The 24,793-nt window shown below is 42.6% G+C and overlaps 1 protein-coding gene across 2 annotated transcripts in view; it reads right to left on the bottom strand.

Moving 5' to 3' along the window:
- The window catches only part of sntg2 (syntrophin, gamma 2), a 1,221,259-nt gene that overhangs the window by 78,713 nt on the left and 1,117,753 nt on the right, over window positions 1-24,793 (bottom strand). Inside the window, exons 16-18 of one of the 2 annotated variants that reach the window (XM_078541871.1) lie at window positions 19,672-19,764; window positions 15,210-15,320; window positions 9,375-10,199 (exon numbers count right to left, since the gene is read on the bottom strand). In XM_078541871.1, coding sequence (XP_078397997.1) covers window positions 10,068-10,199; window positions 15,210-15,320; window positions 19,672-19,764 — 336 coding nt within the window. In that variant the 3' untranslated portion in view covers window positions 9,375-10,067. Of the gene's footprint in view, window positions 1-9,374; window positions 10,200-15,209; window positions 15,321-19,671; window positions 19,765-24,793 lie in introns of those variants that run through there. The other variant, XM_078541872.1, reaches the window with a different exon arrangement.

Here is a 24,793-nt window from a genome sequence, read left to right on the forward strand (position 1 = left end):
ATGACAGATAATTACTTAAAAATACTATACAGAACCATTTGCAAGTTAAATTGGTGCATATTGCTCAGGTTCTTAATAAAATAAAAAATAAATATTTTTTTTTTTAAGAGGGGCCTACAATATGTGCTTGTGCTGAAAAAAAGCCTAATTCTGAGAGCCACTTCCAAGGTTCACAAATGGGCGCAATTAGCAGCCCATGAGCACTGGTGGTTGATTTGATCGAAGTTGTGGCCAGGATTGTGGGTAGGTCAAGCTTCTACAGTGATGCTTTTTAAACCAGCACAAAAGATTGCAGAACCACCATGTGCAAGAAATAATTTGCACTTGAAATTCTGTGATATTTTGTACTGGTTTGGTTGATAAATTGTGCTGAAAAGAACTCCGCAACTTTGCAAAAACTCCAGGTCTATATTTTTGTTCATTTGTGATTCAGAGAAGTATAAAATTCTACAAGTGTAAGACAATGGCAATTTAATTGATCCGAAGGCCCAAGGGTACCGATGGTATTTTTGGAAGATAACACAAGGTACAAAAGTTCAGAATCACATGCCCTGAAATTATATTTTTAACACATTTGCCCTAAATTTCATTTTTCTATTATTCAAGCATAGGTGCCAACCCATTTATTTTAGAAAGGTTTAATCCTCCATTAAAGTGGCAGAGAGAAGAATTTCAGACAAAGATATTGCAATTGCGATTTCAGGGTTGTGAAGTCTACAGGGGATATTTGCCTTTTGTGAGGATTTCATAGAATCACAGAATTGTTAATGCGCAAAATGGGTCTGCACCGGATCTCCGAATGATCAACCAACTTAGTGCCATTCTCCCACCTTCTCCCTGTAACACTCCACATTCTTCCTTTTCAGATACCAGTCTACTTCCCTTTTGAATGCTTCAGTTGAACCTGCCTCCATCAAGGCTGATGAAAGATCGAATAAAGTATATCATAATGTGCCTTGTGTTTCTTCAGCAGACACATTTGATGAGGTGCAGTGGAAGTGAATGTATATCTTGACTCACAACTTCTTTCCTCAGGAATAGTGACCTCTAGTGAGGTAGACTCCCCATTTATGTATCTAAACCCGGTTCCACTGCACATCCAGCAAAGTTTCTCCAGTGGGGAATGAGCAACTTTGAGAAAATTTCTGGACTCAATGGGCAGAATTTTGCCCTTGACGGGCGGGCAGGCCCGACTGACTCAGCGGCGGGCGGGCAGCTGATTGCCGCCTCCAAAATGGGCCACACCGCCATTTTGCGCGGGCGGGCCCAGTGGGTTAGTGACTCCCGTATAGAACGGGAAAATCGTTGCGGTGGCGGGCGTATTCAGACCGCCGGTTCCAATGGGGAACCAGCAGTCTGTATAAAGAGTGGCCAGGCAGCCTCGCTGAGGCAGTGCACCATGGCCACTGACAGAGAGCGACAGGCTGCTTTCAGGGCACAGGAGGAGGAGGTGGAGAAGGGGGGCAGGCTGCAGGAGAGGCCAGCAGGGGGCCATTGTGCCCCTCGCTTCTCAGATGCGTGCCTTGCTGTCCTCCTCCAAGAGGTGTCCAACCGTCGGGATATTTTGTATCCAGAGGATGGGAGGAGGAGGGCCCCCCCATGTTACCAGGCAGGCGTGGCAGGAGGTGGGTGATGGAGTAAGCACCCATGACGATGTGCGGCGCACAGGAATACAGTGCTGCAAACAATTCAATGATTTGTTGCGCTCTGGAAGGGTGAGTACCATGTCAGCCTTGGCCATTTAACCCAGCAGGTAGCCTTAGCCTTTGAGCACCCCCCCACCACCCCACGTCTTACTGTCGTTACTGCATTGGGCATTTGGCGCACGCTGGATGGGCAAACAGATAGTGACCATGCTTACATCAGCCTTAGTGGTTATGGGGAAGAAGGGTTCTCCCCACAGCATATGTTGGTGTTTGTGGCATTTGAGTAGTCTGGGGACAACCTGCAGGGGAGGCAGCTAGACACATACTCAGAACTCCAACACATGTCTTATTGATGATGATGAGATGGTGGAAGGGGAGCCTCAAGGTGTTGTGGCCAAGTGCCATCTGCTGGCATTGGCACCTCACCTAGTTGTGCCTCCTTGCCATGGGCGCTAAGACCCGTGTGTTATTGAAAGTGATGGACGCTGAATGTGTCCAAGGTGGCTGTAGGGGGAGGGGGTTGGGAGCAGCAGTGCTATCTTCTGGGGGCTGATCACCAGTCGTGTGGACAGGAGCCGCTGGAGGCCTCAGATGGGCCACTGTGGTTGGGGTGCGGCGGGCGCGTGCAGAGTACATGAGCGATCAGCCCCAATAAATCCTCTTCTCTGTTCTGAAGGCAAAAACCGAACACAATCTCAGGGAGTGCCAGAGGACTGGTGGTGGGCACGCCATGCTCCAGCACCTCACCACCTACGAGGAGTAAGCCATGGAGCTGGGGAGTAGGCAGGAGGCCAGGGCAGCTGGGGGCGGCGAGGCTGGGGTGCAGCGGCCAGGTATTTGAGGTCCACAGTCCCATCCACTCTGTCTGCCCACCATCCAAAGCACTGATGGTTGCTGCAATCATTGATGCTGCTACACTGCTCATTCACAGATGGAGACACTCAGATGTGTGGGTCATACACAAAGGTCCCTCGGCCCCTTGAGAATGCGCATCTCCAGCACCTTCCAAAGTCGCCTTATCTCATTTATGACCACTATCCCCATGGCCTAACATACCATGGCATTGCTGCTGCACAGCCAAAGACGTTTTGCATCTTAGGAGGGTTGGTACCTCCACCACCCTTTCAGCCAGTGCGTCCCACATTACTCTGTCCAAAAGGTCCTCAGCACCTCACCTGTCAACCTCATGGCATTCAACTTAAATAAATGCCACCACGTTACTCATCCCTGCGCCAAGGGGAAATGTTGCCTTCTGTCCACCTGTTCTATGCCCCTCATAACGGTATGAAGGTCAATAATGTGACCTGTCAATCTCCTGTGCTCCACGGTAAATGTCGCAAGTGTGTGCAATGCTTCCTCATAACTCCAACTCTCCAGGCCAGCATGCATCCAGGTCAGGAACCTCTGCACTCTCCCCACTCCAATGCCACATAACATTCCATGTGGCATTCCTTAGGCCATCTGACCAGCCTGTCTCTATGCGCGTATAATGTTTGGGCCTCCTCTTGACTATTTACCACCCCACCAATGTTCGTCTCCTTAGAGTCTTGAAAGGTGAAAGATCTATGAGGCTGGGGGGTAAAGGGATGAAAGGTGTTACTGACTGAACGCCAACTGATGCACTGTCCTTGTTAATTTCAGCATCACCACCGCATGGCCGCGGCCAACAAGTCCGGAGCCCCCCCTCCACACCTGAGGGCCAAGACGTGCAACTTGCCACGTATCATTTCAGCCAGCCAGCCACGACAAACACTTCAGTGGGGAATGTAACATCGGCTAGTGTCCCGGGTCACAGTGGAGAGGGCACTTCACAATCGCTGGAGGAGATGGCACGGACAGAGAGTGCCGATGGCACCAGCAGCCAGAGGACTGCAGAGGACCAGGCACATGCTGAGTCTAGCAGTGATGATGTGCCTCTGGAGATGTCAGCCTTGCAGCAGCTGCAGGACAAGCGGCAGGATTCGCGGGAGCATCTGGCAGGGTTGCATGACAATGTGCTTCAGTTGGTCTCTGTGGTGGAGGAGTCCAGGCAGAGTGCAAGTGAAGACATGAACCTCAGGACAGAGCTTCAGGCTTCCTCCTTGAGAGATTGGCGACTCTCATGGAGAGGGCTTCGATCAGATTGAGACTCTTCTGATTGGGTTAAGCTCTGACCTGACCCTCACAGCGCTAATGGCCACGGGTGGTCATTCCCAATGTGGGAGATGTTCTGGGCACCAAGTGGCGGCGCTCGGTGCATCTGCAGTGAGCAGGGAGGTCCAATGTGACCTCACATTGGCGCAGCAGCTGCCTGTCGTCGCTGCGAGCTCCTCTCAGGGTGCTCCAGAGGAGGGCAGCAGCTCCTCCGCCCCTCTGCCAGTGACCGTTGTATCCGTTGAGGCTGCGACAACTGGGGAGGTGCCAGTTCTGGAAGTGGCCACTCCCTCCGAGGCGGGGCCATCACAGGCTCCGTGGGCCAGAGGACACATGCCAAGGTCATCGATGCCTACATGACAGCAGAGTCAACAGGCTGTCTCACAAGCCACTCCGAGCGATAGGGCAGCACCTAGACGTAGCACCCGCAAACGTAAGCATAAGGCACGTTAGGCACTCCACGGGTTTGTCACTGGTGATTTTGTGTTGGCCTTAGATTAGGGAACAAATAGTTATGTTTGTAAGAGAGACGTTTGTGTTTGATGTTGGACTAAATAAAGTCCAGTTTTCGGACCATGGCTGAGGGTGTTTCCTTTGTGCTACATTTGTATGTTTCACAGACATCTCATGAGTTTTTGAGTGGACATTGATGTTTCTGCACTAAGCCCTTAGTTGGAGCTGATAAGGTGGAAGATGTAGCACCTAAGTGCCACATGTGGAAGTTTCAGGCAATGCTGGTCCTGCTGATCGATGTGTGGAGTTAGCTGAAGGTTCTTTGGATTAAAGTGTCCCGGGTGTCCCTGCCTCCTTGGTGTAATAGCAGGTCGGCGTACTGCCCCTCATCATCGCCCTGTGCTTTCTCATCCTCTGAGCCACTGCTGGATTCATCATGTGCAGCCTCATCCACTGCGTCAAGGTCTTCACAATCAACTGCATCCCCCCTTTCCAGCGCAAGATTATGCAAAGCGCAGCATGCTACCACTATCACAGAGAGGCGATCTGGGGGGTACTGGAGTGCGCCCCCTGAGCGGTCCAGGCAATAGAAGCGCATCTTGAGAAGACCGATGGCTCTCTCCACCACAGCCCTTGTGGTGCCCTGGCTCCTATTGTAGCGCTGCTCAGCTTCTGTTCTTGGATGGCGGAGAAGCGTCATGAGCCACTTTCGGAGGGGATAGCCCTTGTCACCCACCAGCCAACCATCAAGCCGAGCTGGAGCACTGAAGAGCCTCGGCACCTGGGAGTGTCTGAGGATGTAGACGTCGTGGGAGCTGCCTGGGAACCTTGCACAAACTTGCAGAATCAGCATCCTGTGATCACACACTATCTGCACGCTCATTGAGTGGAAGCCCTTCCTGTTCACGAAGGCACTGGGCTCACCTGCTGGTACCTTGATGGCCACATGTGTGCAGTCTATTGCACCCTGGACACGGGGGAAGCCAGCAATGGCCGCAAAGCCTCTGGCTCGCTGTGCCTGGCTTGCCTGGTCACAGCGGAAGTGGATGAAGGTCAATGCACGTCTGAACAGAGCGTCTGTAACCTGCTTGACACAAGTGTGGACGGCTGATTGGGAGACATCGCAAAGATCACGCACCGAACCCTGGAAGGAGCTAGAGGCATAGAAGTAGAGGGCAGCTGTGAGCTTCAGAGCCACTGGCATGCGGTGTCCACCCACACAGTTAGGGGAGATCTCAGGGCCAATCATCTGACAGATATAGTTGACTGTTTCCCTTGACAGATGGAGCCTCCTTCAGCACTGCACCTCAGTCATATTGAGGTAGCTGCTTCACTGCCTGTGTATCCTGGCAGCAGGATAGTGGCATCTTCTGAGGCCCCTTCCACCTTGGACAACCTCTTGGCCATATGCCCCTTTTGCCTGCACCTGGCCTCCCAAAAGTGGCTCCCCTGGAGGCTGATTGTCCACTCCTGGCCTCCTCCTTATTCTATCCCTCCCTTCCTCCTCAGAGGAGCTGCCTCCAGTGGAGATGTCAGAACCCATACCCAGGCTAAATGGAGGCCTCCGGAAAGCTGCAGGGCCGATAAAGATTACTGTCTGCAGACTGGTGAGCTGAAGCTTCAAAGTACAGAGAAAGCTGTTGTAAATCGATTTGAACTGCTAACAATCACACAGGCAACTTTAAAACACTTTCTGCATTAAGTTCTTCGGAAAAAACATGAACAACCCCTCTGAGCCCACATATCCCACCCGAGGATGAGTTTTGATCAAAAATCACTTACCCGCCTGCCCATTGGGCCCGTGCACCGAGCCGAAGTTCCCACGAGTCCCTCAAAATCCTCATCGATTGGCAACTTAATGGCCTTAACAAGGCCTTTAATTAAGGCATAGCGTGCCCGCCCAGCTAAATATCGCGATGCCGCGCGCTGACGTCGGCACGCGCCTGCGACATTTTAAGCTCCGCCACCCACACATCAGCCAGAAAATTCTGCCCTTAATGTCTTATGTGCTTAACACTTTTCAAAATACTGCTCCAGTCAACAGACCATGGTACAATAATTAGGAACAGAACCTACCAACCCAGACATTTACTTTCCACCAAAAATCTAGTCACTGTTCAATCACAAAAACAGAAGAAGGAAAGAGGAATAATAACCCAAGTGTACTCCCATTATGATTTAAATTTTAAAATGTCTAATATTATAAATTATGCTACTCCAGAACAATGCAGCATCTATTGCTAGGAGATTAGGACAGCACCCTATTAATGAATTATTTTTAATTGAGTACAAGTTTCCTTTAACCATGATACATCAATATTATTTATTTATGAAGATGATTATTTTCACTATTGTGATTCTGTTTTGAGTAAAATATAGCCTAATAACTCTTGAAGCCTTAACGTAATCTACTTTCGTAAATGTTAGCAAAAAGATATGGCCCAAGCTTCTGGGAGCTGGGAAAGTGGGAATGGGAATGGGAATTTGGGATGGAACTCAGATCTACTACTGTACCGTTCTACCTTGTGCACCATGTGTGTCAAATTCTGGCCAGAGAGAGGGACAATGTAAGCTTCTGCCTCTCCTGCCCCCATGTTAAGGGGGATTTGTGGTAACCTATCAATTGAATTTGAGTGAATAGATCAATGTAAGATAAAGGATGACCATTTTGCTCTAGTCTGCATTAAGGTGAGGGATGCCAGTGCTGGTAAGTGGAAATATTTGCCCATTTAAGGCACTCAGGTCAGCATTAGTCATTACCAGCACATATTAGCACATAAACCCATTTACTTTAAATCTGTGTTTACCTTAACTTTAGATCAATGGATGAAACTTAACCTTCAGGAATCTATGGGCAGAATTTTGCCCTCGTTGGGTGAGCTTGGTGGAGGCGAGCCAGTGTGGTCAGGAAGTCAACTGCCGCCTGCGTTCGGGCCGTGACCACAATTTCATGCTGGCGTGCCAATTAAGGCCCGCCCCGTATGAATCGCGTGCTGCAGCTTTGCCTGTGTGGTGGGGGGGAGGGGGGTGAGCGGGGAGCTTCATGCATGCGCATGGGTCCACGCAGGAAAAGCTCCCTGAGGCGTAGAGCTGCCTCAGGGAGATGAAGGTATAAAAAAAATCAAAAATCATGTGACTCTGTCACATGAGTAGGGACATGTTATTAATGTAAAGTAAAAAAAAATATTTTATTGTTATTTGCTATTGGAAACCTCATCCCACCTCAAAAGTGTAAAGGCTGCTTGGACTTTTCGCCTGCCCACCAACCATAAGGCCTGCTAATTGTCGACCAAAATATTGCGCGAGTCTTCGATAACGTCGGGATGCTCACCTGACGTCATTGTGCGCCATTTTACGGTCGTTTGGGTTGGGCGCGCACCCGCTTGACGAGGTAAAAATTCTGGCCTATGACTTCATCAGCATAATAATGAATATATGTCAGTCAACCAATTCACACTGTTGCAACCCAATGGTGCAAAATGAGTTGGGGATAATTCATTTCATGTCTTTTGGAGGATCTTAGCATTAATAGTTTTTTCTAACAAGTTTGCTGAGTCCAGATGTAGCTTTCTGTACTACTACCAGTAAAAGTGAAAGGTCAAGACATTGATGTATATTAATAGTAATCATGTTTCCAAAAATTTAAATCCTGGCACTAGACGGAGTTCTCTAAAGCTTTTACAGAGTTCTGAGCATTTTTACAACTTTTAGGATTTGGACTAAGATTTACTTTTATTTTATTGATCTTGAAGCTACCTGGATTGTCCAATTTTGAATGTAATGGTTGATGTGTTTCTATTAAAATCATATCAGTGCTGTTTTAATATTCCTTGGTCTTGTTCCAGAAAGGAGGAAAATAAATCCCCCACACTCTGCTGAAGTTGCCAATTCCCCTTTTTGTTTCATTGAGACCGGGCAACCAGGTGTTTCTCTGCTGCACAGCTACATAAGAAAGAAAAATGTGATAGAATGTCAGGAAAAGCTTCTTTGTGGAAAAATTAATCCACACTTGCAGCAATCTTCTGGTTGGAGTAGTTAAGAAGAAATTTCTATTCAAGAGGCAGTCAAATATGTGATGGGGTCAATGTGAGTTTTTGTCGATTCTTGGTGGACATGCTAAATAGGCTAAATGGCACCCCTTATCTACAATAACGTTGGGGTCAATCAGTGGACTATGTCAATGCTCAGTATAACAAATCCCCTTCTAAACCAACTGGATTTTGATGTTCACTGCCATACCTTAGCTAATATCCAACCTCCTTTCTTATTCTGTTCTGTCTTTTACCAATTGTTCTCTGTTTTTATCAGTGCCCTCCTATATCCTTTCATCCTGTTGATCAGAATGTCAACTTTATATGAGTATAAACTTTAGTTACTCAGTGTTTTTATGGGGCTTTCAGCAGATTTTTAAAAATTCATGCATGGGATGTGGGCATCATTGTCTAGGCCAGCATTTATTGCCCATCCCTAATTGCCCTTGAGAAGGAGATGGTGAGCTGCCTTCTTGAACCACTACAGTCTGTATGGTGTAGGTACACCCACAGTGCTGTTAGGGAGGGAGTTCCAGGATTTTGACCCAGCGACAGTAAAGGTACGGCAATATAGTTCCAAGTCAGGATGGCTTGGAGGGGAACTCCGAGGTGGTGGTGTTCCCATGTGTTTGCTGCCTTTGTCCTTCCAGATGATAGCAGTCATGGGTTTGGAAGGTGCTGTCTAAGGAGCCTTGGTGAATTCCTGCACTGCATCTTGTAGATGGTACACGCTGCTGCCACTGTGCGTCGGTTTGTGGAAGGGGTGCCAATCAAGTGGCCTGCTTTGTCCTGGATGGTGTCGAGCTTCTTGGGTGTTGGAGCTGCACTCATCCAGGCAATTGGAGAGTATTCCATCACATCCTGACTTGTGCCTTGTAAATGGTGGCCAGGCTTTGGGGAGTCAGTAGATGATTCTCACAAAGACAATAAACATGAAGTGGCACAAACATAACTAAAGTGAACGTTTTTGCTTGGCTGATTCACCATTGTATTTGTTAGAAAATGGAGTGCAGGCTCATAAACTCACAATAAACTCGAATCCCTACAATTGTTTATATAGCTATTTTTTCCACGCCATAAAAAAATGATTGTTTGCTCAAATGAAAAGCTACCTGCTTAATGTTTTTAGTAAGTAATTCCAGTTATGACATTGCAATTATGCTTCCTTAAACTAAATACAAATTTAGGAACTTGTGCATCTAATCCAGTAAGCTTAAATTTTTCATGTCTCAAAATCAATGAGAATGAACACTTGAGTATGATCATAAAAGAAAAGAATGGCATCAAAAACACAGTGGTTAATGAAAAAAAAACAATTTCCAAGAAGCAAAAGCACACACTTTGCATTTGAATATTTTGTTAGTATGAACTATGAATTGTACAATGATATTATGAAGTTCAGATTTCCATTATTGCAAACTGGCGCTGGGAGACTGCAGACTTCATCTGAGAAGAAAAACACAAAAACAGTGCTGCACACACTGAGGACAGGGTTCACTTCCATTATGAAGATATTTTCTTTGCAGATATCTTCCAAAAGATGTTGTAACCCTCAATCACGCTCTATTTAAAAACACAACGGGGGTGATTTTGACTTCACGTGTTGTATATCTCTCTGAATTGTCATTTCATTTTATTTACAGCTAAATCAATATCACCCAAGTCACACTCTCACCCAGAGTCAAAATCACCCCCGACTTGCTTGGGCTCCATTACCCACTGTGTGCCCCACAGCAGTGTAGACACAGTGCGGTTATGTAATATTAAAGAATACAAATCATTTTTTATGGTTGCAATTCAATTCTCAACTGCTATACATGTACTTCCGTGCAACACTCTGGCTGTCTACGAATACTGGATCCACTGCTGCCACTTTAGCTGCTATGAATGAATGTATACAATGCAACACTGCTGTCAGATCGGGGAATTCCAACTCCTGCAACAAGACACAAATTGCTTAATTAGATAATATGCATGGCTTATAATAAAACTAACATTTGGATAATGTCCAGTCCATTAGGAGAATCATCAATAATTTGGTTATTTCATGAATGAATGAACTATAGTGTTTTATTGATTCTGTAGGTGTGGTAAAGCACTTCGCAACCGATTAATTACTTTTTTTGAAGGATAATCAGTGTTGATATACATTGACAAATGCAACATCCAATTTGCACAGCAAGATTCTATTGACACCCAATGATATGAATGACCAGCTAATCTGCTTTTGTTGCCTTGTTGGCTAACATAACTCTCTGCTTTTCATTGAATCGTACCATAGGATATTTTATATTATAAATAGGCACCTTCCATATGCCTCTCCCTTAGCACCCTCAGTAGTGTGCTGAAGTGTCAATTTGTATTGAGCTCAAGTCCTAGTGTAGGATTTCATTCTGTAGCCTTCTGACTCAGAGGCATAAGTGCTACTCATTGAAAATTAAATAACCTAGTTTGAAGAGTTACTCAATAACTCCAACAATGCTAAAACTATTAACTAAAATAAACAGAGAGCTGGATTAATTCTAGCTGTTCTTTGATACTGATAATAAAATTACAATACAGTGGATAAGATTAATACTTTCTAAAGTCAGAAAAATGTCTTGATATTCTCATGTCATGGATAGAGGAAGACATCTAACTGCGTATTTACTATGAACATTTATTTATATGTAAATCAATAATAGTTTAGAAATAGGCAGTAAACATGGAACAAAATAGGTTCCCTTTACTCTGCAGTACACCATGGAAATATAGTACATTATTTCAAAAACAGAAGCAAGGAGCTGGCAGATTCTAAGTGGTAGCCCTCAACTTGCATCTCTGGCAGGCCCAAACACTCTCCCCTGGGAAACCTCAAGAATCCTGAGGCAATAAAAAGTGGTAGGGAGAAGCTTAGTGTCACAGTTCTCATTCCAGTTTCCTCTCCTGTATGCCTAACCAGTGTAATCCAGGCACATTTGAGAAAAAAATCTACTGACAATTTTTAATTTTGCTGAATTTACTTATCTGTATGAATCTTCTGATCTGGTGATCTTACAACATGGTCAAAAGCTAGTGAAGTAAAGAGATTGGATACTTTTCACGTGAACTTATGGGTACATGCAAAACAAACTATGTTTTCATTAATATGTCCAATTTTCAAGATAGTGTTATTCCCTTACATTTATATATTGTTTCTATTCCCATATAGCTATCCATATAAAAGTGATACTGGATACACAACACTAATCAGGCTGACAGTTTTGAGTTGAGGGTGAAAGAACATGCATTTATTAATCTCTATAACAAACCCTAATGCTGTACAGTCTGAATCAGTTGCAGAAATAGAACAGTAATTATTGTGTCAACCTGCTTTGAAACTACAGTAAGGTTTACTATTTCGGAGAAGCTTACTTATGACCTTGGCTGCAATATTTCTTTAAAATAAATCTTCATTATTGCAAAATTTGTTGAGACAAATGTAATAAGTTATTCATTGTTTAGAGATCGCTAGAAAAGGCCAAACAGTGTAAATTACTGTTTTACTATTTACAATGAAACTGATTCAAATCCTGCTGATAGCTGACATTATCTTGGAGCTCATTTGTTACAGAAATGCACTTATTTATGTACCTTATCGTGGATATATCTATTAATGTTCATTCTCCTTGAAATGAATATGATATGCAGTTCATAACAAATTAATTTCCAACTTGTCAAACAGAGGTATGGTTTACTAATTGTTTTCCACCAGTGTTCTCACCCCCCTTATTCTCCTGAGTCATCATTAATCATGTGTGAGACTTTTCTAGCCTCAACAGGCTATTCGCCCAGAAAATAAAACATCACAACTATGCATGATTCTGTCCATTCCCGAGCTGGATTTTTGTGTTCCAAAGCAGGCCAGAGGCGGGTGACCAAAACAAAAATAGCCCCGACCGCCTGAGTGCAGGTCTGCTTCCTCCAGGCCTGATCGGACAATTTTCATGAGGGCGGGATATTGAAACAAGTCAATGATTCTTCCAAATTCTGGTAATTCATCACATGTAAAGTTTTGTTTCATGCTTGAGGGATATAACACATTATGAAATGATATAATGGACTAAGGCAGGAAGATATGGGATGGGATTTCCCAGCCCCGCCGTTACCGGAGATTCGGCAGCCCAGCCAAAAGTCCATTGACTTTCGGCTGGACCGGAAGATCCTGGCGGCGGGCAGGACCCAAAAGTCCCAGCCATGGAAAAAAGATTAACATTACCAAATTCACAATGGCAGAAACCAGAAATGGGTTTTTCAAGTATAGAGCAATGTTCAATTTGCAAGGATTTTGATGAAAAATAATCAATTGATTACAAATTGTTTCAATGCTTGCATATATATGTCCACTGCATTTTTTATATTTTATGATTTTCTCAGCCTTCAGATTATTGATTATTGATTAGCTGAAAATAATTATGGGTCATATCTTGCTGGAGATGGGAATTGCATGTTGTGGCACATTAGTTAGATTTTTTTCCTGTACCCTTCAACTCAAATATTTATTGCACTCTAACTTGCTGGAATATGAGATGATAGGTATGTGTTGAGTTCATTGATGCATCTAGGAACTTACTTAAGATTGAACCAACAGTGTATCTCCTTAACTAATGAGTTTTAAGAATTGAGAAAGAAACGGGACAGCAGAGCAGGGTGAGAGTCAAATCAAATACAGGAAGGAAGAAATGAAGATAAAAAGGAATAGGGAGACTTAAAAAAAACATTACACTAAAACAACTCTAACAATGATTGATTACATGTAAGAAAGAGATTGAGCACTTATAGTTTCCATTCTGGGCCAGAGAGGATGATTGACATTGCATTACCAATTAACATGTAGTTAAAAAGGTACTTATGCAGTTAATTACCAAGTGGCAAGTATAATAGGCAATTAATGTGCAAATCCAATAAGTTCTTCAAACGAATGGCAAGGCTAAGGGTGAAGTGCCGCTTAAATTAACCAAATGGCAGAGCAGCATAAATCAATGAGCAACTCCGGCCATTCGTAACTCAAAGCATGGACAGTATTTTATTCCATAGTCCCGACCTCGCCGTTGGGATGAAAAGTGGGTTGGTAACTCACAAATGTTGGAAGTGGGATCTAGAGGGCATTTTTGGAGAAGGTGGTCAATTAATTGACAGTGTCCGGTAGCTCCTCCAATTAATGGCAGCGGATGGGCTCCTAAGTCTGGAGAGCCAAAAGGAAGTTATCTAGCACTCATAATCAACAGCCCCACTATAGGGAGACTTGAGGGTTCCAGGTTACCTTTCAGAAAGTGGTAAATATAAGGACCAAAAGGGTGAGGGCCATTGGACATGAAAGCAAAAGCTCCCCCCTCACCAGTACAGGCACTGTAGTAGTTGCGGCCGATTTTTGGAGCGGCGTCTTCCAGGTGGAATGGAGCCTTTGGTTCCTGTGTCTACCCAGTCTGCTGCTGGGAGGCTACCAACATTTCATGGAGTACTGATGCAACAGGCATTTACTGGAAAATCCACTTGGTGTCAGGAGGGTGCTTTTAAGGAGATTAATTGGTTACCCCCTCTATGGCCGGATAGGTAGCCATTCCTGCCATCTCCCAACTCATGCACAAGCTGGTGGAGGCAGGAATATGTTTTGGAGTCAGCCTGATGGGACTTTCCTCCCCTGTTTTGCTCCCCACCCTCCACTGCCTCCAGAACCACCTCCAGGGGCTATTGATAATACAGCCCCATATCTCTTAATTCCCTAAATTTGCTGCATGATTAATACTGCCATGCATCATTAGCACATCAATATTTCCAGAGCAAGATCTGGTCCAATATTTTCTTCAGTCAGTAAACCTTTAGTGTGTGTGCAAACAATTTTCAAGACTGTTTAGCAGCAAAGTACATTTTTTTTCTTTATTTGTTCATGGGATGTGGGCAAGGTCACCATTTATTGCCCATCCCCAATTGCCCTTGAGAAGGTGGTGGTGAGCAGGCTTCTTGAATGCTGCAGTCCATGTGGCACAGGTACAGCCGCAGTGCTGTTAGGGAGTTCCATTCCAGGATTTTGACCCAGTGACAGTGAAGGAATGGTGACATAGTTCCAAGTCAGGATGGTGTATGACTTGCAGATGTTCCCATGCATCTGCTGCCCTGTCCTCCTAGGTGGTAGAGGTCACAGGTCTGTTAAGTGCTGTCTAAGGAGTCTTGCTGAGCTTCCCTTGAACTGGGTGGCCTGAGTGGCATTTCAGAGAGGAGATATACCACATCACTACTAGTCTGGATAAGAATGGCAGACTTCCTTAGTGACCCAGATGAGTTTTTACACAATCGATGATAGTTGTCATGGTCAGCATTATTCAGACTAGCTTTATGTTCCAGATTTATTTATTGAATTCAAATTCCATCAGCTGCAGTGGTGGAGTTTGAACCTATGTCCCTGAGGCCCCTGGATTTCCAGCCCAATGACATTACCAATATGCCATCATCTCCCCAGTATTAAGATCATTGCAAAAGGAATAATTTTTGATCCCTCAGGTGTGTATCTTCATGAAGAGAAAGTATAAAAAAGCACAGGTTTTGGAAAAAAAAGGGACAAAGATTGCTTACAAAGCTGCTTTAAAACTATTGAGAGATAAGCCAGTTTAATAAAACCTGAAACTAACAAAAAAAACCAAATAAGGTTATGTGCAAATTTGTTTTGAAACGTTATTGCTGTGCAGAATCCGACTCCTAATTATTGAGGCGGTCTTGCTACGATTCTGACAAAAATAAAGGAGTCAACCCATCAGATAAATTTTAAAAAGAAACCTTCTCCGATTGTTATTTGAAGCAAAATATAAAATCCAAAGTGAAAAGAAGGGTGATTCATTTGATCCATTTTGACTAACACATGTTACAGGTTGGAATTTTGCCTGCAATGAATGTGTTCCAATTAAACTGATTGTACACCATATTATGAAGGTACCTTCATGTCAATCTGTCTGGTATCTGTGTTCTGAAAAAGCAGTTTCACACATGTTTTTCCATCATCAGAGGATCCCTTGAGCTGTGAGAACTTGAATCTCCAGATGACATTCTATAAAGTAACAAAGGGCGCGATTATTTATTTACTGGCGGGGAAATGAACAATGTGATATTATACATCCAGCATTGATTTTAAAGGGAATTCTATGTGATCCTGAACTTTTTGTAAGGATCAACACATCAAAAACATCAAATGATAGTGTCATTCTTGCACAGAAGGAGGCCATTCAGTCCATTAACTCCATGTCAGCTCTCTGTAGAGAAATCCAGTCAGCCCCATCCCCCTGCTCTATCCCATAGCCCTGACAGCTTACTTCCTTCAACTGCCTATCCAATTTCCTCTTCAAATTATTGGCCGTCTCTGCTTCCCTTGTAGACAGCAAGTTCCAGGTTATTATTGCCATGTGTTATATTGTTAGATTATTCATAAAGAGTTAGGAACTAATTGTTATGAGAATGTACATCCAGACTGCTGCATTGCAGTAAGGTGCTATTCCACCAGCCACATAGAGAGCTGTATGAAATATATTCGATGAAGCTCCAGCATTTGAGTCAAGAAGTGCGATTATTTCAAAATTCTGAAAACAGAAGACATAACGGGATATCAGCAGGCATCTGACTTAATATTTAAATAGATTGAGAAAAATAATCCCATTTAGAGCCAGAGAGAGAGAAAAACTGAGTGAATGAGGTGAAAACAAAGTGGCATCTGCTGCAGTATTGAACACACAGTCCAGCCCATGATGAATTGGGAAGCTGATGATGTCGTAGAGGCATTTGAGACTTTCAAACAAAAGTGCAGACTGACATTCAAGAGATTTCTAAAAGGCTCTAGAGAAGAGAGAAGGGTCAGTTTTGTGGGAATGAGAGAAAGGGTTAAATTTGTTTAATAGCTCAGAGATGAATGAGGACAACAGTAAAAAGAACAGATTCTTTGAAAAATTCAGCACACATCTACAGCCAAAGTCAAATCATCAGATCCACTGATACGAATTTCAAAGCCTGAGGTATGAACCAGGTGAACCTGTTGACAATTTCTTAATGAGATTGAAAAATGCAGCCAGAAAATGTGAATTCAAACAGATGAGAAGCTGGTTGATCAGCTCATTTGGGGCACTGTACACCCTGAAGGACAAACTCACAATATTGCAGGCTGTAGAAGCAGGCTGCAGAAACTGTCAGAGTATATGAAGCCATAAGTAGATGAAGATGCTGATTACCTAAATGGCTAGCCTTCAGTTAAGTCAGGGAAAAGGCAGAAATATTGATGCAGTAAAACAGCAGCAAAAGAATGCACACCAGATAGAAAGATGTGCAGGAGCTGTGGACACCTACATGAGTTCATAAGCAGAAGGACATGCCCCGCAAATGAATCATAGTACAGAGCCTGTGGAAAGCAAAATCACAAGGAAAAGACGCTCAGAACAGGGAAAGAAGATGATATCAGTTATCAGAGTTATCAGAGACAGAGCAACAGGATGAATGAGATGGAAAAGAAACCAAAACAACCATACCGTGAAAGATGAAGATGAGCTTGAGGACAAAATAGATATAGGCCTGGATTTTCCGGCTCCACTTGCCGCTGGGATCTTCCAGTCCTGCCGAATGACTTTTGGTGGGCTTGCCACATTCCCCGTGGTGGGTCCCTAAAATCTCGACCATAGGAACCATACAACTGCATGAAATGACTGGATGTGACAGTTCCCAGAAAAACGAAATTCATACAAGATCAGGAAAAAGATCAGCAATAAGCCCATAATCATAAATCTGAAGCTGAAGCTTAACACCAGAGCACAGAGGGCAGAATCGTCCCAGATTTGTACTGTGTGGGGTTAGGCACTTTACAGCCTTCTGGACTTAACATTGAGTTCAACAACTTCAAACCATGAACTCTCTCCTCCATCCCCACCCCTTTTTGATCCCCCCCTTTTCTATATTCATTTTTATTTTTTAATTTTTATTTACTTTTTTCCACTTATTTTCATTATTATTATTTTTAAAATTTATTTTCCTTTTCAATTTTTTCCCACTGTCCCCTCCCCCCACCCCACCCCCACTAGGGCCATCTGTCACTTTCCAGAGTGCTCCCCCTGGTCTGGCCATTATCACATTCTGCTTTCCACTCTTAATGTCACCATTAGCACCTCCTTTAGCCAGTAACACCACTCTTAACAACCCTTTGTCTTTTTGTTTATGACATCTTTCACAATCTTTCCTTGGCCTTCTATCCAGCTTCACCTGTTCCGCCCCCCTTAAACAGTATACATTTCACCACATTTCTACTTCCCTTTAGCTTTGAAGAAGAGTCATATGGACTCGAAACATTAACTCTGTCTTTCTCTCCATAGATGCTGTCAGACCTGCTGAGTTTTTCCAGCAGTTTTGTTTATGTTTCAATCAAGAATGGTATCTTCTATTAGCAGACTACGACTCAAAGTTCCCTTTTATCTGAAAGGTGAAAGATTTAAGACCTACAACAATCACCTCAGCAGTGTGAATTCCGTTCGCTGACCAAAGGATTCCTGAAAGAATAATATGTGACAATGGAACCCAATTCACCTCCAGAAAATTTAAGAAATTCGCTGAACAATATGGGTTCAACAACATCACATTACCCAAGGGGACGCAGGTTTATAGAAAGACACACCCAGACAGTCAAGAAATGCCGAGGGAGAAAGGAAGACCCAAGTATTGCCTTAATCTACATTAATCAACTCTAATCTACACCTCTTAAGGCTGGCATGAAATCTCTTGCAGAGCTGTTGAATGGAAGCAAGTATGAGACAACTGTGCCAAGATACTCGCTCCAAGTGCCCAGAGGGATGTAAGCAAACAGCTCACTAATGCACAAGTAGAAGGAGGTCAACACCTCAACAGGCATGCTAAATCCCTGCCTGAACTGTTGAAAGAGAAAACTGTACATGTACAAGATTCAATGATGAAAACCTAGAACCCAGCAAAGGTTGTTGGTGAAGCTGAGATTCCAAGATCATACATCATTGAGACTGAAGGCAAGTGAGAAGGAACAGAATCCATATTTGACTTACAAGAAAAGATCATTAACATAATCAGCAACATCACTAACCAAGGAGACAACATCCAACAACATCACCAGCAAGTGGCACAACATTAACAATATCAAACAAGATTCCTAGAACATCAGGAGCAACATGCACAACATAGTCTGTGCAGTGTGCCAACTCATCACTGAGAGTGATGAATACCGAATCTACAGGATCGATGCACAACATCCTACCACCTAAGTGATACCATGAATAATGTTTTGAGAAAAGAAAACAAGCTATAAAAGAATCTTATGGTGTTTAGTTTATTTATAAAAGTTGATGAATAGCTTTAGTTAGATAAAATGTAAGAAATAAAAGCTAATGATTAAAACAGTTATATCGATGGCAATATATATTTTTTGAAAAAAAGTGATGTTGTATTGTTATATTATTCATAAAAAAATAGGCCAGGGTGCCACATTTATCGCTGCAAAGTAGGCGGTGCCAAGCAACAATGTATCAGTCCACCAGCCACATGGAGAGCTGTAGAAAATACCTGATGAAGCTGCTTTAAAGTGTGATTACTTCAAACTTCTGAGGACCAGAACACTGCATAAAAAAGTTCTTCCTCAACTCCCTGTATCTCTTCCCCAAGGCCTTAAATCTGTACTTCCCAGTCCTTATACAACCGGCTAATGGGAACAGAGTTCTTTGTCTACCTTATCTAACCTGTTATAATCTTGGCACATCGCTGAGAGAACCATCCCCTCAACCTCTTTTGCTCCAAGGAGAACAACCCTAGTTTCCCCAAGCTAAACTTGTATCTCTATTCTCTTATCCCTGAACCAATCTGATAAATTTCATTTGCGCCTTCTTAAACACCTTCACACCTTTCCTAAAGTGTGCTAACCAGAACACAATACTCCAGTTGGGTCTAACCAGAGTTTTACAAAGCTTCAGTATAACACCCCTGCTTTTGTATTCAATACTTATATTCATTGTCATGACTCACTGGGGATAGTGCACTGTAATGTCACAAATATATCTGCTTTACGTTTTTTTGGCATTGGCCACGTCTGATAAACATCAATATTTAAGTTCTTTAAACTACCAATGCAATAAAATACTTTCAATTTGTAATCATAATCATAATTATGAAGTGGGAAATGAGTTCAAGTCAGAGTTTAGGTAAGGTAAGGTAAATTCTCTGAGTCAAGGGGCCTTGCTGAATGAGAACTGGGCTGTAGATTGTTCTGTAATAGGATGAGATTGATTTAGTGACCTACATACCCTCTAACAGAGTTAACTACAGAAGCTTTACCTCACAACAATTTACTCCTATAATTCTATTGCTTCAACTTCAAAAATGCTTTCATATTGCACTTGCTATTTCCTCACCTTTGTGTTACTATCGACACAGGTAAATCCAGCAGCGAAGTCTATTGTGAAGGAAAGTGCTTGGCCTTGCCAGGTGCACCCATATGTCTTAGACTAATAAAAGGAAAGACAGGTATGTTATTAGAGAAACATTTATTTCAAGGCATACGTCAAAAAATAGAGAAAAACTTTGTATATTGCTATGCCAACAAACAACAAAATAGATATATTATCGCCATTAAATAATCTCTGAAATTACAGGGTAGAAATTACCCATTTGTTCAGCTCCCTTTCATCAGCTATTGGATATTTCACAATGAACTGTCCACTATGGGTTAAGAATCACGTTTGAAAATATTTCTGAAGCAATTACTTTTATTATTGTGATTCCAGGCATTCACTCACAAACTGCTGTGGTAACAGGGGAATTGTAGCAGTATACAAAGCCATGTCAATTATTCAGATGAGAATATACTGTCCCTCTGCTCAATGACAGTGTTAACATTATTTGAAATTAATGATAGACTAATTGAATAAAGTGTCTGAAATGGACCAATTTGAGTAATCAGAGAATGAATTCAAACTAGCCGATTCATGTTAACTAGAATTTAGCTTTCAGACTTGCCTCATCTGAATCACTGGTGGTACTTTATTGTCCCTGATCTTTCAACTTGTAGTTTTTTTTTTAAAACAGTGTTTAGCTTATCTTCATCACCTTTTTAACATGCTTCTGCATTTGGCTACGTAACTACAGTGATCATACTTCAAAGTAATTCATTGTATGCCAAAAGCCTTTCTGAACTCATGGTCAGGCACTATTTATAAATTTCTTCCTTCAGTGGTTAAGTATGCAATCAGCCCAGGGCTTATTTGAAGGACTTGTGAAGCAACACATCAGAATCAGCATATTTAAAATTTTAGATCTACCATTGTGCTATGTAGGTGCACACTTAACCTTGGATTGAGATGCAAATCTTATTTGCTGTACAGGAGAATTTGGCTTAAAATTGATCAGTGCAGTATTAATATTTGAATCCGTTAACATATTTGCATGAAGTTCATTTGTCTGGTATTTTGATGATGGTGGCGTGAGATGAATTCAATTCTTTTATTTTGATAGCACTGAAATGAATGTAACTGTGTTAATATGTTCAATATGAATATAGCACTGAACAAGCTCAACAGTTTTGCCATGCTTACTAATTAACACAAAGGAAAACATTGGTCCATGACATATGACACAGGGCAAAGTAAAGGATATGGTTTATATCAAATAAGAAATCAGCTTAATATTTATGAAGTGAAGCCAGTCCATGAATATAATAAAGAATTAACAATATCCTCCACATTCATGCCATCACCTAGACACGAGGAGCTGTTAAAGTACACTATTCTGGTCCAGTCTCAGGCTTCTGCAAGTCCTTCCCTTGAACCATTTACATGGTTCCCCATCAGAGGCCTACTTCTCCCCTCTGTTCCCAGACCAATAAGGACCAACAGTGGTAGAGGGGGTGGAGACATCAGAGCAGCTGCAGGGCTTTCAACCCTGTGGTTGCTGTTTGGCCGCAGGGATCGAGACCTTCTGGCTGCTGATGGTGATCAACAGCTGGGATGTGCCAATTGGATTGAAATATACTCAAGGGAGTGGAGAAGTAAAAACATCTGCACTTCTCTGGCCTACATCTGGTTGGAGCTCAGGTGGAATGGAACTTCCACCTGCTCCAGGTGGTGACAATGGCCTCTTCATCTGTGTATTGAGGGAAACCAGGCAGATTAAATAGCTCTGGAACAAGTGGTGGCACTAGGGATATCTGCACCCTGACATTCTTTGTATCCTTCTTGCTTTTCTACCTATCCTTGTATTGTCAGCAATTTTCTTACATCTTCAGCAGTAACCTGGAAAAAGCTAGATGCATTAAAGTTCAGAGCCATAGTCACCTTGACAGTCACAGGCAATTTGGTCTTTGCCCTGCTCCAAAGTTGCAGCTGTGGCTGCAGCAGTTGCAGATTTTAGTCACAGCCTCAAGATGAGATGCCTGAAGCATTGATCTTTGCTGAAGTTTAGGTAAGAGAGTTGTTCCCTCAAGACCCTCTGTAGGTAGGCCACCTGCCTAGACCCCATACCCCGTCCTTCTCCTTCTTCTTCCAGCAACTTGTCCTGTTCTACTCCACTCATTCTGCTAGACATCTACAAGAATAAGGCCTATTTGGCCATAAACCATTAAGTCACCAAAAATGTATTACAGCACCAGCAAGACTGCTCCCTGTAAATGAGTGTATATTTAGACAAGTATGGAAAAGCACTCAAAGTGCACAGAGTTTTGCCAATGGGAAGAAAGAATCCAGCAACTAACCTGTAATTTGGTGATCCCTTCGATTAACACTGGTGGAGTGTTGGTGGGGAAGGGGTACTTTATGTCATTTACTTTCACATTCAGCAGTCTGGAGTTAAGAGAGGGCATTGGCTGAAACCTGGAGCTCCAAAATGGTAGCACTGATATCAAAGCAGCATTACACTTATCACAGGTTGTTTAAAACCAACAAACAACAACAGCCTATATATCCTGGCAGGTATCGTTCCCCCTGATATAAGAAGAACGGTAGCCAGCAAGAAAGAGCGACTCCGTCAAACATCAGATGAGAGGCACCCTCTACATGGTCATACACCTACACCCAGCCGCCTAAAGTCAAGGAAGAGCTTCATGAACAGTGTTGTTCCATTACAATCAACCCCCAATGAAGCCCGCATCGCTTTGTGGAAAGACTGGCTCGCCAGTCTCGAACAACCCCCAGCGATGGAAATTCTACCGGATGAAAGCCTTCCTCCAGGAGCTAATTGCAACTGGGCACCCTGGAAGTGCTTTAACAGACTTAGGACTGGTGTAGGTCGTTCAAAGGTGTCACTAAGCAAATGGGGATATACAACCAGCCCGACAACTTGTGAATGTGGAACTGAGCCACAGACTATGCAACATCTCTGCAATGCTGTTGCAGATCTTGCCAAATTCAACAACAAGGTGCAAAAATGTGTCCAGTTCTGGCTGGGCCATGTATAGACTGTCCGTGGACATGATAAGAAGAAGCATTACACACTGATTGATGTCATGATCTGCCTGTTCTGTTCTGCATGCTGTCTGTGGTTGTTAGGTACGCATGGGCAAACCCCTTCACAAAATGGCCACGAGTACACTTCTTATCAGAGTTGTCTTACCAATCATGGACACTATTTTTGTAGTTTAAAAATCCTCGTAGCTCCTAAAGAATGAACACTACAGAGGAACATTTCCTCCCAGTATCTTGGCCACCTACCAGCTTTTAAAATAAACCTGTTCACCTGGATTTAACATAATTTAAGAGAATGGCCCAACAGATGTATGAACAGCACACATTTCTAATTGAAACAATACAGTAACTACCTGCATCATGTAACTATTTTAAATCCTTAACCAGGTTATAGCTGATCTAAATTGTAAAGCAGAGAATGTCATTAATAAGGGAAACTGCATCCATGACACTGTAATTTACATTGGCTTAAGTATCTCACCACTGCATTATTAAATAAAAAATTGATAATGAAAAGTGTGAATGGTTCAGCAGCACAAATTATTCTGCTTGTTCTTGATATCTTCTTGTTATTAAAGTGATTGTCCTATCCCCGTGGAGGTCATTCTTTGGTGATGTTCTATAGTCAGCCACTGCTGCACCATATTATCATGAGTTAACTTCTGATTTTTGCTTTGTTGTCCACCAGCCACTGCAGCATTGATCATGGCAGTGATCAGCAACTCACTTTGTGGATGGGGGAAGAGAGTGATCTAGCAAGCACTAATCTGTCCCTATCAATTTGTGGCACAATAAATCAATACATTCATTTGACTTGCTATTGGGTTTTCTGCAAACAAGGGTGCTTTGAATAAATGGGATTGCACAAAATCATTGTGTGATTAATATGAAAAAAAAATCAAGTATTCATTCTAATGGCTTTAAAACAGAGCAAAGATATTGCTCCAGTAGTTTACCTATTTGGCTGGCCAACTCTGCCAATTTGTTATGGGATAGACATAACTGGTTGCTCGGAACAGTAGACCCTCAGTCATTTAGGGACTGCAAGTGTACTCAGAATTTTAAAATGGTTGGAACTCCACATGTCAGTATACATAATGTAGAATTGTAGAAAGGCAGTTAAAAATGCTACCCCTGTGAAACATATTTCCAAATACGCAAATATCCACATTTCTCAATGAAACACATGGAGTACACTGTAGCAAGCACTGAAATAAAGTCACTATAATGCTGTAAAAAATTGTGAAGGGCTGAAATGTTGGTCCTTTTGAAACAAAATGGGGCCCATTTTAAAATTGATGCAATGCTGGGCTTGCATTATACACTATTCTTTAAGCCACTTACGCTACAAGGTTTACTAAATTCAACACTTGGGACAAATTCATGAAAATATATGATTTAATTCAACAGAACATTTCAAATGCTAAACTTTTTGACCACATTTTCCATCTCATAATAGAACAATCAAGTTTTATGATTTTTTTTTCAATTTAAACGTGTGAACCACTTTTGTAGCAACACATCTGTGTATGATTCTTTGTGAGGCACATTCACATCAGTGCTCACACCAAAGATGTGAATATTAATATGAAAGGCCAATCTGCACCATTTGTCATTCCGAGTGATGATAGGATGAAAAGGAAATAGAAGTAGGAGCATCAAGGCCTTTAATTGAAAATCTGCTTGACTAACATGTAACGTGCCTATCATTTCTTGATTGGGGAAAAACATTCAATCAAGAATGTTAACCTATTCTAAATGGAAGGCAATGACTGAAGAGACAATTAAATCCAAGTTAGCCAGGAGTCTACCACTAGGAATCAGCAGGAAAGGGTCTTGCTCATCAGTAGGTTTCGCCAGACAGCAGGAGATCTACTTGTCCTAGTCTTTAGAATCTTGGTTAGGATAAAGATATTTCCCAGTTCAATTGAACCTCTTTCCTGGTAGGAGACATAAGAGAGAAGAGGATGTCACTAAGCCAAGGATCAAATGGTAAAATCCTACAAGTGAAGTGGGAAGATGGTTGGGAATAGTGATTCACAATTGCACTTAAGTGAAAGAGTGTTTAGAAATGTAAAGT

Source organism: Cetorhinus maximus, chromosome 5 (assembly GCF_964194155.1).
Source record: "Cetorhinus maximus chromosome 5, sCetMax3.hap1.1, whole genome shotgun sequence".
Lineage (NCBI taxonomy): Eukaryota > Metazoa > Chordata > Chondrichthyes > Lamniformes > Cetorhinidae > Cetorhinus > Cetorhinus maximus.